Here is a 19,587-nt window from a genome sequence, read left to right on the forward strand (position 1 = left end):
TTTAAACTGTGGCGGGAACGTCATTTTCGGGTTCTTGTCCAGTTAAGACATCCGCAGCTGGAGCGTCGGAGCGAGTTGTCTCTTCCTGTAGGAACATGGTGCGGACCAAAGCAAACTACGTCCCAGGAGCCTACAGAAAAGGTGAAGGGATGCAGCGCGGGGCTGGGGGCTCCCCAGGCAGCCTGTCCCTGGGATGGAGAAGCCCGTGGCTGCCCCCCACCCCCCATCGAGCCCAGCTAGGGGGCAGGCTCCAGGCCCTCACCTTAAGGGAGCTGCCGAGGACCGGGCGAGGTCGTTCTGGGACTGGGCATCACCCCACTGTCCGCTAGGCTGGGCCTGGTAGAACAAAGCTCCAGGGTCCGAGCTCTCCAGCCTCTTCTGAACGCCACCCTTTCCTCTCTTTGCAGTGGTGGCCTCTCGAGCCCCTAGGAAGGTGCTTGGCTCTTCCACCTTTGTCACCAATTCTGCATCGTGTTCGTCGAGAAAAGGTAGGACGGGTCCGGGAAGCTTAGGAGGTAAAAGAACACCCCTGGAAGGAGGTCAGGCCTGGCACAGCGGCCCTGAACTGGGAGGCCCTGACCCACGGTGGACTTTTTTTTATTTTTTTTTATTTAGTTTCCTTCCTCTGGAATTTGTTTCCTTTGACATTCTCACTCCTAAATTTCTTCCTTGCTCTCTAAGGGGGCCTTGCTCTTTCAGCAGGCTTGGTTAGGGGTGTGAGGGTCTCATGTAAAACTCTCAAGTCTTAGCGGTGAGGGACAGTTTCTTTTTAAACCTATTTTGTTGTTGTTGTTGAATAGTGTTTTTTAGTTTTTCTTAATAGTAACGGTTACTATTTTCTTGGAGGCTACTTAAGTGCCTCCTCATTAGATTTAGAGTGATAGTTGACAGTACTACCACATTGTGTGTGTGTGTGTGTGTGTGTGTGCGCGCGCGCGCGCGCGCGCTTGTTTGCCTGCCTGTCTGTCTATCCAACTGTGCAGGAAATCTCTGGGAAGTGAACCCTAGGCCTCGGGGGCAACTCTGGGAAGTGAACCCTAGGCCTTGCAGGCAAGCACTCTACCACTGAGCTACATCTTCACCCACACTGTGCAGTACAAGTGTCTCTTTGCTTTTCTTTGCCCTCCCTCCTCCACTGCTCCGTTCCTTCCCGCCCTCCCTCCCTTTCGCCTGCTTCCCTTTCCTTCTCCCTCTTTCCCTCTCTCTTCCTTCTTCCACGGTCTCATGCAGCCCAGGCTGGCCTCAAAATTTCCACATACAGAGAATAACCTTGAACTCCAGGTCCTTTAGCCCCCTTTCTGATCCTCTACATCCCCAGTGCTGGCGTTACATGCATGTGCCATGGATGCCAGGTTTATTTTGTGCTGGAGCTCTAACCCAGGGCTTTGTGCATGCTCGGTACACTACTGAGCCACATCCATACACCCTCCCTCTTCTCCCTCTCTCTCTTGATTGCTGGGATTACAAGTATGTACCACCGACACCCTGCTTTATTTCTTTGAGATGGGATCCTTGGTATGTTACCCAGCTGCTGTTAAAACCCTCCTGCTTTTATCCTTCTGAGTAGGTAGGATCACAGGAGTCAGCCATCATGCCCGATAATTCATGGTTTTTATGCTAACCCAACCCCACCACCACCACCACCATACACCATTATTTATTTGAGATAGGATCTTTATGTGCATTTAGCCAGATTGGCTTTGATTTTCTCCTGCCTCAGTCTCTGGAGTGCTAGGATTACAAGCATGTACTACACCGTACACAGCCCTCAATTTTCACCAAATCTAAAAATTTCATTAGAAAATATTTACTATTTTCACCTCTTCAGATAATACAGTAGTAGACAAAATTTTTGAAAGTAGATAAACATATAAAGAATGTCTTATATTTTGTACAACTGGAGTTAATTCTATCAAGGCCACCTCCCACTGTCTAGCCTACTGCTAAATCACTAGATCTAACTGAATAGGTCCTTAATATGTGTTAAGCAGCCTGGCAAAAAGTGCATGGCTTTAATCCTAAGTACTCTGGAGGCTGAGGCAGGAGGACTACTGTATATTCAAAGCCAGCCTGAGCTACGAAGTGAGCACCAGGTATACCAGGGGCCCTAGCAATATGTTGTCTCACAAGAATAATCAAGAAAACAAGAAGTGGCTTAGTGTAGTGGCATGTGCTTGCAGCCCCGGCATCTGAGAAGTAGAGGCAGGAAGATCAGGAATTCAAGGCTAGCATCAGCTAAAGAATGAATGTGAAGCCAGCCTGGGGTATATAAATACTGACTCATCCCCGACTCTGCCAATGAAATAAAAATGGTCATAGATTTGTGTTTTTAAGGCCAAAAAATATGGGAAATTGTAGTATTCTCATTTCAAATTATTTTTATTACATATATTTATTGTCTGTGTGTTTGTGTATGTGTGTGTGTTCATATATGCATGGATTTGTACACTATTACACACATAGGGAACTCAGAGGACAATTTGTGGAAATCAGTTCTTTCCAGCCCAAACTTGAGTATTCTGAAAGAAACAAGTGTTCTTTACCACTGAGCATCGCGCCAGCTTGATTTTTCTAATTTAAGATGTTTGTTATATTACTTAATACCTCTGGGAGTCTGATATTAAAGAAAGGCAATTATATGTTTTTATTTAGTTCTGTTTCTATTTTATAGCTGAAAATAAGTATGCGGGAGGGAACCCAGTTTGTGTGCGCCCAACTCCGAAGTGGCAAAAAGGCATCGGAGAGTTCTTCAGGCTGTCCCCGAAAGATTCGGAAAAAGAGAACCAGCTTCCTCCCGAAGAAGCCGGGTGCAGTGGCTTAGGAACAGCAAAGAGAAAGTAAGTGTTTATGTTCTGGAAGACAAAGAAAATGTCCCCTTAAAAATAAAAGACAAATGGGATAGTGAGTAATTTTAAAGTTCCTCTTCAAGCCAATAAGAAAAGAAAAACTATGCTTTAACTTTCTTATGTCACTCTGAAATTTCAAATGTCTTTCAAAAATTAATTTTTACTTACTCTAAAGAGGCTTGATTCCTATTCACTTATTATTCTCTAATTTTTACAGTTTTGTTTTTGTTTTTACTTTTTGTTTATTTTGTTTGTTTGTTTGCTTGGTTTTTGAGTCAGGGTTTCTCTGTTTAACAGCCCTAGCTGTCCTGGAACTCTGTAGACCAGGCTGGCCTCAAACTCACAGAGATCCTCCTGCTTCTGCCTCTCGAGTGCTGGAATTAAGGATGTGCACCACCATTACGCGGCTTGTTTTGTTTTTTTGAGACAGTCTCTGTATGTAGTCCAGGACAGACTTGAACTTCTTGTAATCCTTCTGTCTCAGCCTGCTAAGTGCTGGGAAGAGAGGCATGAGCCACCACACTTGATAGTCTGCCTACCTTCCTCCTTCCCTCTCTTCCCTCCTTTTGCTCCTTTTTTTCTGGCTTTTTTTTTTTTCAAAAAGAAATTTCTATGGCAGTTCATTTAGTCTGAATTCCATTGAGCCCCTTATACCTCATAAAATTACTAGTTAGGAACTGAGGGTGTAACTCAGTTTAGTGTGCATGCATTCTGTTTAGTCTCCAGTACCAAAACAAGTAATAATACTATGTGTTGAACTTTCATGAGAAATATATAATAAACATATATAAATATAATTAATATATATAATATATAAACAGAAATCACTCTAGAAACAATCAATAGAATTCTGTAATTTTTTTTGGTACCTTCTCTATAAATCCTTAAGAATTCTTCAAACTAGGGCTGAGCTTTTTAAATTATTTTTTTGACTTTTTTGAGACAGGGCCTCTTCTGTAGCTCTGGCCGTCCTGAAATTCACTATGTAGGCTAGGCTGGCCTTGAACTCAGAGAGATTCATCTGCCTCTGAATGCTGGGATTAGAGGCACCACCATGCCAGTTTGTTTTTAAGATTAATGAAATGAGAATGCTAGTGATTGAGCTAAAATTCTGGATACAGAAGTATAATATCTGGGACTATAGAGATGGCTTGGTGTTTAAGGGCATGTACAGAGGATTCAGGTTTGGTTTCCAGCATCTACATGGCAGCTCACAACTGTATATAACTCCAGTACCAGGGGGCCTGATACCTCTTCTGACCTACTTGGGTTCCTGTAGCATGTGATATACATACATACAGTTGGGTACAAACATACATGTACCCATAAAATAAATGTATATAAAAATAAAATCTTTTTTTTTCAAAGTACAATCTGCTTTGCAAGACACACACACTATAAGAAAATATAACAATATTTATAACAAAATATAACAAAAATATAACAGTATCAATAATTATTTATCTGGGTAAAAAAATCTTGTCTCATGCTACCTACCATCAATTTCTAACAATCAACATTTATCACTTTAGTAAGAATTAAAAAAAAAAAAAGCCAGGCATGGTGGCCCATGCTTTGAATGTCAGCACTAAGGAGGCAGAGGCAGGTGGGTCTCTTTGAGTTCCAAGTCAGTCTAGTCTATACTGTTCCAGGACAGCCAGGGCTACACTGAGAAATCCTCCCTGTCTTGAAAAAAAAAAATCACAAAAAAAAGGGCTGGGGATGTAGCTCAGTGGAGAAAACTTAGCATGTTTGAGGCATTAGCTTCATTACTCTGCACCTAAAAAAAAAATTAGGAAAAAAAGTATTTGAATTCTTGGAGGTTTGTAAGTATTGAAACCAAGGCATACACCATGGAGGCCGTGTGGAGGTCGGAGGACATCTTTAAGGAGTCAGTTCTCTTTCCACTTCTACATGGGTTTCAGGAGTTGAACTCAGGGGTCCAGATTCAAATGACAAGCAAGCTGACCAGCTGAGTCATTTCACTGCCCCCACATTTTCATTTTCTTTTTTGAGACAGGATCTTGCTATGTAGCCTTGACTGGCCTGGAACTTACTCTGTAGCCCAGGCTGGCCTGGAACTCAGAGACTCACTTGCCTCTGCCTCCTGAGTGCTGGATTAGAGGTGTGCACCAACATGTCTTGCCCACTATTTCCTTTTCAAAAATGCTTTAATTCTAAAGGAAAGACTTGTGAGATTGAGGGGCTAGCCTGAACTACCTGAGATCCTGCTTCAAAAAACAAAACCAAAAAAGGACTTGAGTGTAGAAAGAGGGTGTGGCACCATGACACTGTCATTGTGATGTCTCCATGAAAGTAAGACCTAGTTTGTAATCTCCACCCCAGCCAAAAGCCTAGAAAACTTCCAGCTCAACAAGCAGCAAGCTGGACACTCGGCACCCTGACCCTCAGGGGCGAGAGGATGGCGGTCAGACTCTGTTTGGGGCTGTGGCTCCTTGTGGTCCTTCCTATGCAGGTTGAGTCATTTGTCCCTTTAACCAGCACAGCCGGCCCTACCTACTATGAAACTGATGCCCCCGAAGCCACCACCACCGTGGTATCCTCCAGCAGCTCCCTAAAAGCTATAACCAGTATCCTTGGGGTCTTGCTTACCTTTCTGTGTCTTATCCGTTAAGAGCCTCAAACCAGATCACACTCTAATACTGGACCAAGTGGCACCTGCAAATCCAGTGTTGCAAGGAAAACAACCAGGTCTTCACAGCTACTCATCCCACTGGGTTAGTAACACAGAAAATGCCGAGAAGCTCAAACTGGACTGCCTTGAAGATCACCTCAAGGGTTAATTAGATGGTGGACACCAATCGTAAATCTCCTGGAGTTTCACATGTAACAATAAAAAAAAAGACAATGCTGAACATTGGTTAATGATTTCATTAAATGTGGTTTATGAAATATGGATCATTAAAAGTCCACCTTGAAAATAATTTCACTTTGATCTAGAGAAAAAGTGTGCAGTGTGGAATGGAGATTCAGTGTTCTGTATGGTTCACTAAACCAAAAGGCCTATAAAGTAGTTAGAAAATGAGAAAATACTTCAGACTTTACATGTACTTTGGAAGGATGTACAAGATACTACCGTAAATTCTCTTCTCTGCCATTCTCTCTGTGCTACATATGAACTCTGGGACTTGTAAGCATTAGATAAGTTTTACCACTGTGCTAAAGTCATTTAACTCTGTGTCGGCCCCCCCCCCCCCCCCCCGTTTTGTTTTGTTGTTTTGGAAACAAGGTTTCTCTTTGTAGCCCTGGCTGACCTGGAACTTACTCTGTAGACCAGGCTGGCCTGGAACTCAGAGATCCACCTGCCTCTGCCTCCTGAGTGCTGGAATTAAAGGCCTGTGCCACCACTGCCCAGCTCTCCTTTTTCTTTCTTTCTTTTTCTTTCCTTTCTTCATTTCTCTCCCTTCCTTCCTTCCTTCCTTCCTTCCTTCCTTCCTTCCTTCCTTCCTTCCTTCCTTCCTTCCTTCCTTCCTTCCTTCCTTCATTTCCTTCCTTTTGAGATGTCTCACTCTGCAGCCCAGGTCGGCCTTGAACAAGTGGCAACTCTCCTACCTTATCTCTGCCTCTTTGGTTTTGGGATTAGAAGTGCGAGCCACCATACTTGGCTGCGTTTAGCTTTTTGTACAGTAAGTGACATTGGGGCAATGATGGGTTTGAATCTGCTTCCCGAGTAATAACCCTCTACCTGGTAACCCAGGTTTGCATTGAAATCATTCTGGAGCTAGAGCCTTGTACTCTGTTCTGCTTTGGCTGCCATAATGATGAGACTGGGCCTGGAGATGTGCCTCAGTCAGTGACAGAGACTTGTCAGTGCAAGGCCCTGGGTTCAACATCTTAACACTGAAAAAAAAAAAAAAAAAAAGATAATGCATTTGATAGGCATTTTACATCATGCTCAATTAGTAATTTTAAAAAAGATTTATTTTTATTTATGCATATATGTATGTGTCTGCATGAGTTTATGTATACCACATATGTGCAGGTACTTATAGAGGCCAGAGGGCATGGATTCCCTGGAACTGGAGCTACAGGTGCTTGTGAGCCACCTGGTGTAGGTGCTGAACTGTGTCCTCTGTATGTGCTCTTGGTTCCTAAGCCATCTCTCCAGCCCACAACTCATCTTTCTTACATATATACTTAAAAGCTACACAGGTCAGTCTGGGTTACCTGAGACCCTGTCACTAAACAAACAAACAAACATAAGACAAAAAATGACTTTCCATCACATGGAAAGAAATTATATAGTCTCATAAACAAGTTTAATCTATAATATAAATCAGCAATAGCCAGACATGGTGACACATGCCTTAATTACAGAGGTTGAGACAGATCATGACTTCAAAGTCACCCTACAGTACATAGTGAGACTGTCTCAAAAAACCAAAGCCAGTGGAAGGGATATAGTTCCATGGTGGAGTACTTATGTAGCGTATGTGAGGGCTGGATATGAACTCCTGTCCTCTACAAGAGCAGTAAGCACTCTTGAAGAACAACCAGTGCTCTTAACCTCTGAGCCATCTCTCCAGCCCCTAAGAACAGTAAGCACTCTTAACCACAAAGCCATCTCTCTGGCCTCCAAATGTCATTTCATTCTTCTTTGTAGCGAAATTAAATCCCATTGTGTAGATGTGTCAACTTTTCTTTGTTCATTCATCTATTGACACAGCTGTAGGCTAGTTCATATCTTAGCTGTTGTGATGAGTACAGCAAGCATCTGCTTAAGTTTTGTGTTTGTCTGTGTGTCTGTCTGGATGTGCATAGATATGCATATACATTTGTACATGTGGAAGCCATAGGTTAGCATGGAGTGTCTTCCTTTTCTATTTTATTTTTCTTGAGACAGGGTTTCTCTGTGTAGTCCTGGCTGTCCTGGAACTCACTCTGTAGACAAGGCTGGCCTTGAACTCGAAAGATCCACCTGCCTCTGTCTCCCAAGTACTGGAATTAAAGGTGTGTGCCACCATTCAAGCCTGGCTTCAAGTGTCTTTCTCAATCACTTTGTGCCTTATTTTTCTGAGACAGGATCTCTCCCTGTACCTGGAGCATGCTGATTTGACTAGACAGCTGGCCAGTGAGCCTCAAATCCTCCTGTCTCTGCCTCCCCAGCACTGGGATTCCAGGCATATGACATTGTGCCAGCGTTTTAATGTAGATTCTGAAGGGATGGAATTCAGCTCTTCATGTTTGCATTGCAAGCATTTTACCTATCAAGAAGTCTCTTCAGCGCCATTTACATAAATCTTGAACATAACTATTATGCCTAAAGAAAATCAGGCCTTGCAAAAAGGAAGTTTGGGTCATGATGTGTTTGTCTTAATTTCCAGGAAAACACAATGAAGACCTTTCATAATCTATTAGTACACAAAGCAATGGTAATCTCATACCAAGGCTGAATACTTTGTTATAGCTTCCTTCTTTTAGTATCTGGTCTATGACCATTCAGGCTCACTGGATCTCATTATCTCACTTGGAAACTAAGGATTTTAGAGTAAATATCACTAAGCTTTGTTAACTCTAAAAGAAAATTGTGATTTATGAGAAAGTTTTTAATTGACTTACTATAAAAAGGATGGTAAGTACAGAATGGTTTTGGATTAATATTAATGTACATTTATTCAAATGTTGTGATTATCATAGCCTACCAAATGATTTAGAGGTTATTTTTTAAAAGAATACATCCATGTAGCCCAAAGAATATGGCAATTTGTTTGCTATATTTTTTTCTCTATACAAATGAATCTTTTTACTTTGTATACCATGAAATTTTTATTAACAGGTTATATTCTATTTATTAGTCCACTTAACATTAAAACCAATGTTGTGGGAATGAGATATTTTTAATAATTTTTAACAGTTTTATACATATATTTGATAATATCTTTTTTAAGATTTATTTTTATGTGCATTGATGTTTTGTCTGCATGTGTGCCTATGTGAGGGTGTCAGATCCTTTAAATTGGAATTATAGACAGCTATGAGCTGCCATGTGGGTGCTGGGAAATTGAACCCAGAACCTCAGGACGAGCAGCCATTGCTCTTCACCGCTGAGCCATCTCTCCAGCCCTTGATCATATTTCTATTTTAAAGATTTAAATTCTGTTTATAGGTATGTGCATGGTGAGTTCAGGTGCCTAGGGAGGCCGGAAGACAGCACTGTGTCCCTTGAGACTGAATTATGGCCATTGTGAGCTATCCAATGGGTCCAGGGCACTGGACTTGGGTATTCTATAAGAGCAGCAAGCGCCCTTAACCTGTGAGCAGTCTCTAAGGCCCCGTTTATTTATTTATTTGTAGACTCTATGTATCCCAAGCTGTCCCAGAACTCCCCGTGCTATCCAAGCAGGACTTGGAATTCTCAGCAGTCTTCGTGCCTCAGCCTCCCAGTGCAGGAGTTACACATTAAGATATGCATTTTTATTTTTTATCACTTTGTAATATTTATTTCATTTGTGTGTGTGTGTGTGTGTGTGTGTGTGTGTGTGTGCGCGCGCGCGCGCGCACATGCACACACGTGGGTACCTGTCAGGCCCAAAGAAGGTATTGGATCCCCTGGAGCTGGAGTTCCAGGAAGTTGAGAGCTGCCTGATGTGTGTGCTGGGAACTGAACTGGTGTCCTCTTCAAGAATGAACGAGCTACCTCTCCAGTTTGTTTCTTGTTTTGTTGAGACAGGGTCTTACCACCTAGTTCTGGCTGATCTGCTACTTGGTATGCAGACCAGAGCAGCCTCAGACTTTTTTTTTCTTGGCAATCTTACTGCCTCGGCTTCCTTCGGTGCTGGGAGTACAGGCACACACTGCTTACCTGGGTCCTTTGAAATAAAACTCACAGCATGTCCTAAATGAAAAAGGCAGTGGCACCTGGGAGGCAGAGGCAGGCGGATCTCTGTGAATTTGAGGCCAGCCTGGTCTACGGAGCAAGATCCAGGACAGGCTCCCAAAGAAAAAAGTAAAAGAAAAATGCTGATTCCATGAAATAACAGGGAATAGTGTTAAAAAAAAGTTTTGTTGCACTAGTTTTTGGAGTTTGTTTACACTTGCTAATTACTGGAGTTTAATTTTTCTCTCATTTCTACTTACTTGAGCAGACCTACTTCATTATTAATGTTCTGATTTCCAAAACAGTTGATACTTGAGTGACTGAAGTTCTTTTCTTCACAGAGCACGTCCTTTGCAACCTGATCACACAGATGACGAAAATGAATAGAACTCATTCTCCTGAATAATGCCTACAGTTTACTTAGGTATTCTGGGATGCAAATTTGGGTAGATGTGTTTGTTCAGTTGGCTTGTTGAGCAGGCATTCAGTTAAGGGGGTGGCGCTAAAATTTCACCATTCAAAAGCAACTGGCTATGAAAAGGGAGAATTTTTATAATTTGTAAATTATAATTGCATACTTGAATTTATACTATCATATGTTGCTTCTTTTACCCATTAAGCTTCTTGCTAAAATAAATATTGCGTGATGTTCTAATTACTAATCTAAGTCTTTGAGATTTGCTTAGATCTTTGTACTAATACCATTTTATGGGCACTTCATTATTGAAATAGTGCTGTATTGTTATGGCTTTTTTGCTTTAAAAAGTCGGCTTAGTTGTTTTCACATTAAAAAATTAGTATTAATTAAATTTAATCTCTTGTCATTTCTCAAAATGGGGGGGTGGCAAAGATAAAATGTTGAAAAAGTTAACTGTATGCTTTTTAAGGAATGTTAGCTGGATGTGGTGGCACACACTTTTGATCCCAGCTTTCTGGGGGCCAAGGCAGACAGATCTCTTTGAGTTGGAGGCCAGCCTCATCTACAGATACAGCCAGGTTCAGTTGTACAGAAAAACCCTATCTCAATAAAACAAAATACTAATGGAATCAGGAACAAAGATTCCATAGATACATTAAAAGAAGAAATTTTCTTTCTTCTTCTTTTTTTTTTTTTGAAGCAAGCTGGGGAGGAAAGAGTTTATTTGGCTTACACCTCCATATCACTGTTCATCTTTGGAGGAAGTCAGAGCAGGAACTCAAGCAGGGCAGAAACTAGAGGCAGAAGCTGATACAGAGGCCATGAAGAGGTGCTGCTTACTGGCTTGCTCTTTTTTTTTTATTTTTAATTATTTATTTTATGTGCATTAGTGTTTTGCTTACATGTAGGTTTGTGTAAGGGTGATAGACCTCCTAGAACCTGAATTATAGAATGTTGTGAGCTGCCATGTGGGTGCTGGGAACTGAACCTGGGTCCTTTAGAAAGAGCAGTCAGTGCTCTTAACCTCTAATCTATCACTCCAGCACTAAAAGAATAATTTTTCTTGGATATATATTCAGTTTAGTATAATAAAATATTACCTTTTTGCATATGTATATTTGTTCTTTTTTTCTCCTGAGACAGAATTTCTCTATGTAGTCCTGGCTGTCCTGGAACTTGTTCTGTAGACCAGGCTGTTCTCAAACTCAGAAATCCACTTGCCTCTGCCTCCTGAGTGCTAGGATTAAAGGCTTTTGCCACCATGCCCAGGTTTTGCCTCTATTTTTTAAGTTGAAAATAAAATATTTGAAAAAATCATGCTATAAATGAAGTTTTAGGTCTCTAGTCAGTTTTCTCTTCATTTCTCACGATGACTTGAGGTTATTGAAGAGACAGGTATAGTAGTAGTTGTCTTGAGGCAGGATCTCATGTAGACTCTAAGTGCCCTGAACTCAGTATGTAGAGCAAGGTGGCCTTGAACTCACAGAGATCTGTCTCTGTCTCTCAAGTGCTGGGATTAAAGGTATGTGCCACCCTGTTAACTGATACATTTGACTTTCTCATTGTGTTTTGTTTACTGACAGACTATCCGTTTTCAAAATTAACCATGTTTTTGTGAAACTTGTTTAAAATAAATGCTCAGTTTTACAATACAGTATCCATTTGTGTTTCCTATCCTCTATACTATTTTATTTCCAAATACAAATACAAGTATTGGTGTCATTTTTTAAATCAATTTACATATCATGTGAGGCCAGGTCAGCTGATTATAGATTTTGGGTTTTTGTTTTTTTGTCTTTTACACTTAGACATTAAGCAGAACTTCTTTTAATCTCAGTACTTTGAAAATTATGTTTCTTGTTTCTTTTTTTGCTTGTGGTTTTGGCTTTTTAAATAAAGATTTATTTTTATTTTGTTGTCTATGAGTGTTTTGCCTGCATGCATATATGTGGACCGTGTGTGAATGTGTGTGTGTGTGTGTGTGTGTGTGTGTGTTGTCAGAAGAGGGCCTCAGATCTTCTGGACCTGGAGTGAAGAGACAGTTTTTGTCAAGTGGGGGCTGGGGACTGAACCTGAGTCTTCGGCAAGAATAGCAAGTGCTCACTGAGCCATTTCTCTAGACCACCCCACCCACCCCCCCTTTTTTTTTTTTTCAGTTTATCAAGACTGGGTTTCTCTGTGTAGCTTTGGAGCCTGTCCTGGAACTCACTCTGTAGAGGTACTGGAATTAAAGGCGTGCACTCCTAGTCCCATGTTTTAGCTTTAGAGAGGGTCTCACCAAAGCTCAGGCTGAACTGAAATTCTCTATGTAGCCCAGGCTGGTCTTGACCTTGAGACAGTTATCCTCATCTTTCCAAGGGATGGGATTATAGTTGCCTAAACAAAGGGGTAAGTGGTTGTTCTTTTGTTTTTTGTTTTGGTTTGGTTTTTGGTTTTTGGAGACAGGGTTTCTCTGTGTAGTTTTGGTGCCTGTCCTGGATCTCACTCTGTAGACCATGCAGGCCTGGCTCTGCCTCCCAAGTACTGGGGTTAAAGGTGTGTGTCACTACCCGGCCAAAGGGGTAAGTTTGTTTTGTTTTTGTTATTTGTTTTATTTTTTTATTTTTTATTTTTTGGTTTTTCGAGACAGGGTTTCTCTGTGTAGCTTTGCGCTTTTTCTGGAGCTCACTTGGTAGTCCAGGCTGGCCTCGAATTCATAGAGATCCGCCTGGCTCTGCCTCCCGAGTGCGGGATTAAAGGAGTGTGCCACCACCGCCCGGCCTATTTGTTTTATTTTTATCTATCTATCTATCTATCTATCTATCTATCTATCTATCTATCTAATTTTGTTTTTCTAGACAGGGTTTCTCTCTGTAGCCCTGGCTGTCCTGGAACTCATTTTGTAGATCAGGCTTGCCTCAAACTCAAGATTCACCTGCCTCTGCCAGGATTAAAGGCATGCACTACCATTGCCTGATTTAGGTTTGTTTTTAAGAAGTAGGTTAAACCAAGTATTTTTTTTTCTTTGAAGTTTATTTATGTTTTATGTATGAGTGCTCTGCATGTATAACTGCAGGCCAGAAGAGGGCATCAGATCCTATTATAAATGGTTATCAGCCACCATGTGGTTGTTGGGAATTGAACTCATGACTGGAAGAGCAACCAGTGCTCTTACCCGCTGAGGCATCTCTCTACCCCCTAAACTAAGTCTTTTAAAGTCAGATTTTAGTAGCTCTGAAATCTGATTTGCTCTTTTTCACTAGTAGAGCTACTTATGCTGGTGAGCCTAATGAGGTCAAATTTTGATGTGTATAATTATTTCCAAAACGTAATGTACTGGATTTATTTACAGTGTATATAAGTATGTATGTGTGTGTATGTATATATATAAACACGTATATATACATATATACATAAACACGTATATATACATATATATACACACATACGTATACATATACATACACATACATACACACATATACATATATATATATATAGGTGTAGATGTTTTGAATATGCATAAAGGTCAGAGGACAACTTGTAAGAGTCAATGGTTTCCACCATGATCAAAAATTCAGGTCCTCAGACTTGGTAGGGAGCACACCTTTACTTACTGAGCCGTCTCTCCAGCTCCTTTCTGCCCTTCCCCTCCACCCCATTTTGAGATAGTTTCCCTATATACAGCTTATTAATTCTACTATACTTAGAATCTTCCAGATTAACTTTTTTTTTTTTTTTTAGAAAAACTGGAAGTTTAGGAGGATCTTATCCAACCAACATTATCATATATATATTTACTTTGAGAATAGTGTACAGACATGAAAGAGACTGTCATCAAATCAGATTTGGAAGATTGTTAGAAGCCATCTTGTTCAACCCAAGCCAACTAGTAACTCTTCAATGAATGGACTGTCCTATCACTCAACAACTATAATTGTAAAAAATGTTGAGTTTGAGTCATTTTAACTCATCTATTTTTGGTCCATTCTTGAAAGAACATGCTATTCTACATGTCAACCTTCAGTTATTTAAAAATAAATGTTATATATTTAGCCTTTTCTTCTTCAGGTTTAACGTTTTATTGTTTGTCACATACCTGAGTTTCTCTGAATCACTTCTATCTTTTCAATTGTTTATTGCTTAAGTACAGAAATAGTGAATTTGGCTAAATTTCTTCTTACTGGCCCTGAATATTCATCATAAACTATTCATTTCTAGTTTGGTATTATTTTTAATCATTTATTTTTATGTGCATTGGTCTTTTGCTGGCATGTATGTCTGTGTGAGGCTGTCGGACCCCTGGAACTGGAGTTACAGACAGTTGTGAGCTGCCATGTGGATGCTGGGAATTGGATCCAGTTCTTCTGGAAGAGCAGCTAGTGCTCTTAAATGCTGAGCCATCTCTCCAGCCCCGAGTTTGGTATTTTTTTATGTTTAGAGAAACCAGACGAACTCTAGCAGTACCTATTTTGTTTTATTGTTTATAACTCAGATTGGCCTTGAACTTGATCTTTTGTCTTCTGAGTGCTGGTGACAATACATGTATTCTACCATATTTAGCACTCTAACAATGTTCAGCACTAATTACTCTAAGTATTGAGTTTCCCAAAAAAACCCCACCAAATTTACTTTAAATTTTTTTTTTAAAAGATTTACTTATTCTACGTGTATGAGTATTTTGCCTGCATGCATATATATGCACACCACGTACATACCTGATGCCATGGATCTCCTGGAACTGGAGTTACAGACAGTTGTGAGCTGCCATGTGGGTGCTGGGATATTAAACCCAGGTCCTCTAGAGGAGCAGCCAGTGCTCCTAACCACTGAGCCATCTCTCCGGCTCCCAAATTTGTTCTTTTTGTTGTTTAGTCCAGGCTGGGTTACAATTCATGTCAATCCTCTGTACTCAGTTTCTGGTTGTTTTTGTTTGTTTGTTTGTTTTGTTTGTTTGTTTGGTTGGTTTTTCAAGACAGAGTTTCTCTGTGTAGCTTTGGAGCCTGTCCTGGAACTCACTCTGTAGCCCAGGCTGGCCTTGAACTCACAAAGATTCGCCTGCCTCTGCCTCCCAAGTGCTGGGATTAAAGGCATGCACCACCACCACCACCACCACCACCACCACCACCACCACCACCACCACCACCACCTGGCTTAACTCAGTTTCTGAAGTGCTGGAATTACAGACACCATGCTCAATTTAATTATTTAAGTCATTACAAATAAAACAAAATTAGGGGCTGGAGAGATGGCTCAGAGGTTAAGAGCCCTGGCTCTTCTTCCAGAGGTCCTGAGTTCAATTCCCAGCAACCACATGGTGGCTCACAACCATCTTTAATGGAATCTGGTGCCCTCTTCTGGCCTGCAGGAAGAACACTGTATATATAACAAATAAATAAATCTTTTTTAAAAAAATAAAAAAAATAAAAATAAAACAATTAAAAAGTGAATTAAAAAAGACACTGTTGGGGTTGGGGATTTAGCTCAGTGTTAGAGCACTTGCCTAACTAGGGCAAGGCCCTGGGTTCAGTCCTCAGCTGGGGGGAAGGGTGGTGCCACAAAGATGACACTGTTAGGCTGGAAGTCCCACAGTAAACATATATGATGAAGGTACTGTACTGGCTTACGAAGGCAATTGAGATCTAGCATATACACATAGTACTGTTTTACAGTTCATATTAAGAGTATATTCTGGGCCAGCCAAATAACTCAAAAGGAAAGGCAACTGCTGCTAATGCCAAGCCTGGCAACCCGAGCTCAATCTCTGGAATCAACATGGTGGAAGGATGAAGGGCTCCTTCGGCATAGCCTCTGATTTCCACATTGACAGTGGTACAAAGGCAGCAACACCTACACACAAATAGATATGATAATAAAAAGAATATGGAGTCCTGTAATATTTATAAACTTATAAATGCATAGTTAAACTCACACATGTAGTTTTAGGTTAGGACTTTGCTACTCACCTTTCAAGGTCTCCACGCAATGAGTGTGTTGAAAAAGAAAGCATTACAAAAGCTCACGTGGTCATTTAGGACTCAACCCAGGTTTTCATACACTAATAGAAAAGTGAATTTTAAAAAGCCCCAAGCTCTAGCAAAGTAGTTACATGCTGCTTATAAACCACTTCAGGCAGTGGATGCGTTATGCAAAGGTAGGTGCATTTCCATATTAGTTTATGCTCATGGTTGATTATAACTTACTTTTATTTAATGAGGCAGTAATTTCTGTAGGCCACATCTTTTTGTTTGAAACCATAATTATGTTATAGTTCTTTAGGTACATCATAAGCAATTGGGCTCATATTTGTCTTTATTTTAAAATTTAAACGTTTGTATTTAGACCTATTGGCAGTTGAAATATTTAACTGTGGTAACACATTTATCACTCATCGCTTTGGGCCAGGTGTGTGTGTTTGTGTGTTTCAATGTGTACTCACGATGATGGCGGAGGTGGAAATATTTTACGTTTGTTAAACAACCTACTACCGGTACATTAGAGCCTAAAGTGGTTTCCTAAAAGCTTTGCTGAATTGACTACCTAGGATGAATCAATTTAATGCCATCCTATGAGTCCAGGAAATGAACAGACCTGGTGTTTCTTTTTAAGTTACTAAACCCAGTTTTCTGTCTTAGCTGAGGTGAACAATAGTCTACCAATAATTTTGTGGCCAATAAAATTGGGGCCTGAAGTTGCAAATGTTTTCACTGGCACAGAGAAAAATTCAGAAGCTAAACTTAAGATAGGAAAGCCAAAGCCAGTCCATCTTGGTGGTACAAGCTTTAAATCCCAGCACTCAGCAGGCAGAGGCAGGTGGATCTCTTGAGTTCAAGGCCATCCTGGTCCACATACTTCAGGTCAACCAGGGCTTCATAGTGAGGTCCTGACTCAAAAAATAAAGTCACATGATGACCCCCCCCCCAGGTTTCTCTTAATATGTAATGACAATAATTATATGGGCCATTTTATAAAGGGAGCATTATTTTGTTTGCTTCTGCCCAACAATCATTTACCCGTTTTTTCAAATGTAAGATTGAACCTAGTGCCCGAGGCATGCTAGGTAAAATGTTTTAAAACTGCAACTCACCATGTAGCCTAGGCCTTGTACCCCCTATCCTCTTCTCTCTTCCTCTGGCGCCCGAGCATTACAGTCCTACTTATCATGTTCAGTTTAAAATGAGGTTTTGCCCCTCCCCCTTCTACAGTGCCTGGGAATCGAACTAAGGACCTTGTGCACGCCAGGCATGGGCTGTACCATAGATCTACATCCCCAGCCTAAATGAGGTTCTTGTATGGACCATTTCTTGTTCACAGTATAGGTATGATGGTTTATTCTGAAGGGAGGATTAGTTGTCTTCCTACTCAACCTTGGTTACTGGCATTCTTTGGTCTTTTGTTTCGCTGTTTTAGGGAATAAAAAAAAAAATTCCCCTGGTCCATTTATCCGGACCGTCCCCCCCAACCCCCCACTTAGATATAACTAGGTTATTTCCAGGTTACACATAAATACGCTAAATCTTTTTTTTTTTTTTTTTTTTTTTTTTTAAAGAAGACAAGCTAAGACAAAACTTTTCTTACCCTCTATTCGACTTCTGGGCCGTTTCAGAACATCGACATGCGTGCAAAAGTCTGGTTGAAATGACAGGAAATCCACCAGAGGGAGATGCTTGCTAGACAAGGAGAAACTCACGCAAGGGACCTGAGAGAGGAGCTTTGGGAGGAGCCGCTGAGTTGGCCTAGGATTCGAGAAGGGGCGGGGAGGTGTGTGTAGTGTGGCTGGCGCTGGCGAACAGCCGAGGGAGCCAGACAGACAGGCCTGCTACCTGCGGCAGCGAAGCCTTTACTTGGCCCATCACTGTGAACGAAAGGTCGAAGGATCTTTCCCGACGACAGCACGGAGCTCCGGACCCACCTCCCAACAGTCCCCGAAGAAATGGGGGTGGGTATCATTACAGGCACTTCCGCTTAGCAACCCCACGCTGTTGCTAAGGAGGGGCTGCAGCATGGACGACCCGGAAGTGGTGGTCTGAATTTCTCAGTGACTGCTGAGGGTTTGTCCTATCAGGAGAGCCAGGATGCTCTGCGGCTCCGGGAGGTGGGTGGGGCCAGCATTAGTACTTCCGGCTTGGCTTCGGCCGCCCCTCAACTCCTCTCCTAACCCCCACCCCCTCCGCCTCCTCGTCTCCCTCCCGCTCCTGGGAAAGCGAAGCCGTCGCTTTAAGGGTGGCTGAGAGAAGCACTCGGCGTCTCGGGGAGGGGACCGCGCCCGCCCCCTTGGAACCTCGGAGCGCGGCCGATACAGGTAGGTGCTCTGGCTTCGACCGGGTCTGCGAGACGGATCTGCGGAGATGTGTGTGGATGTGTGTGCGCGTGTGTGTGAGAGAAAGAGAGAGAGAGAGAGGGGCTTTGGGGGGGCCCTTCGCCGGGGCGGGGCGGTGGACGCCGGGATCCCGGGTGGGGCGCGGGCCTGTCTGTGGAAGGTGGCGTGGGCGGGACGGGGGGACCAGGGGCTTGGCGAGCCAAGAGTTGTGGGTGGCCGGTGAGACCCGGTCGCAAGAGGCTCTCTTTCTGAGGTGGCGACTTCGGCCAATGCAAACCGGGAGTTTCCCACCTGGAGTGCCCGCTCTGAAAGGGGAAGGAGCGGGGAGCATCATCTCAGACCAAAATCAGGGTGTATGGACTTGGCCGGGGGGCTGTGGTCATCCCACACTTGACGCTGTCCGCGTCCCGGACCCTTTCTGCTGGGACAGAGCCGGGCTTCGAGAGCTTGTGGGGGTTTCGTGGCTGCTGGGCATCTCGGAGCCGCCCTTGGCAGAGCTAGGGCAGAAGAGTGGGTAATGAGACCTCCCTCAACCCAACTTCCGTGCGCTTCCCCCGCTTCTTCCTTTATTGCTCCCTCGCCCGGGCGCCCTTAGAGCAGCGGTGTCCCCCAAGTGGGCACGCATTACCTCGTAAAAGAAAAGAGTGTGGAACTGGGTTTGTTGCTCCTGGATGGTATTTCGGATATTTGCAGAGGACAAGAATGGCATATTCTAGCAGTCTCCCAGACCGATGTGTATCTGGTATGAATTTTCTTAGAAAAGTGCAATACTGGAAAGCATCTAACTATTCAAACATAGCCTTATAAATGTACACGCTCACACACACACACACACACACACACACACACACACACACACACACACACGGAAATCCATATAGAGGTCTAGATGAGACATGTTGAGGCAAGCCTTTTCCAACCTCTTTCTCACCTGCCAGTAAACCTGCTGTGGTTTAAACGAATAAGAAATATTCTCCTCATTTATATTTAAGTGACCGAATTGGAGGTAGTTTTGTGATATATGCCTTAGAATAACAAGTGAACATTTGGAGAGAAGAGAGTCCCTCTACACTGTTGAGCTATCTCTTAATCTTTTAAGGAGATAATTGTACTCAAGTGGAAATGTTGGCTTTGAGAAAGATAATTCTGGGAATGAACCCAGCCTGTGCTTTCTGTGAGTTGTTGA

The 19,587-nt window shown here is 42.3% G+C and overlaps 3 protein-coding genes across 16 annotated transcripts in view; 2 read left to right on the forward strand and 1 right to left on the reverse strand.

Annotated features, from left to right (window-relative positions):
* Positions 1-18,068, reverse strand: part of Trip4 (thyroid hormone receptor interactor 4) — a 76,408-nt gene extending 58,340 nt beyond the window's left edge. For 3 of the 4 annotated variants that reach the window (XM_076576533.1, XM_076576534.1, XM_076576532.1), the window contains exon 1: positions 9,945-10,078. In XM_076576533.1, coding sequence (XP_076432648.1) covers positions 9,945-10,078 — 134 coding nt within the window. Of the gene's footprint in view, positions 1-9,944; positions 10,079-17,659 lie in introns of those variants that run through there. The other variant, XM_076576535.1, reaches the window with a different exon arrangement.
* Positions 10-12,009, forward strand: Pclaf (PCNA clamp associated factor). Of its 2 annotated transcripts, XM_006979322.4 has the most exons (4): positions 10-141; positions 408-488; positions 2,672-2,837; positions 10,026-12,009. In XM_006979322.4, exons 1-4 carry the CDS (start codon positions 96-98, stop codon positions 10,069-10,071), a joined length of 339 nt encoding a protein of 112 aa, XP_006979384.1. In that variant the 5' UTR covers positions 10-95; the 3' UTR covers positions 10,072-12,009. The 2 variants fall into 2 exon arrangements, with proteins under 2 accessions (XP_006979384.1, XP_076432653.1); XM_076576538.1 differs by lacking the exons at positions 2,672-2,837; positions 10,026-12,009 and having other exon boundaries at positions 408-849.
* An 11-nt stretch (positions 18,069-18,079) lies between the features above and the next one.
* The window catches only part of Csnk1g1 (casein kinase 1 gamma 1), a 134,046-nt gene continuing 132,538 nt past the window's right edge, over positions 18,080-19,587 (forward strand). For 8 of the 10 annotated variants that reach the window (XR_013052796.1, XR_013052795.1, XR_006074186.2 and 5 more), the window contains exon 1: positions 18,080-18,383. The gene's annotated coding sequence lies outside the window, so the exon portion shown is untranslated. The remainder of the gene's footprint in view (positions 18,384-19,587) is intronic. The other 2 variants (XR_013052797.1, XM_076576537.1) reach the window with 2 other exon arrangements.

The sequence above is a fragment of the Peromyscus maniculatus genome, chromosome 7 (assembly GCF_049852395.1).
Source record: "Peromyscus maniculatus bairdii isolate BWxNUB_F1_BW_parent chromosome 7, HU_Pman_BW_mat_3.1, whole genome shotgun sequence".
In the NCBI taxonomy this organism is placed as follows: Eukaryota; Metazoa; Chordata; class Mammalia; order Rodentia; family Cricetidae; genus Peromyscus; species Peromyscus maniculatus.

Coding starts and splice junctions, on each gene's coding strand:
- Pclaf (XM_076576538.1), top strand. CDS start 96: ATGGTGCGGACCAAAGCAAACTACGTCCCAGGAGCCTACAGAAAAG. Junction 142..407: donor CCCAGGAGCCTACAGAAAAG/GTGAAGGGATGC, acceptor CTCTCTTTGCAG/TGGTGGCCTCTCGAGCCCCT.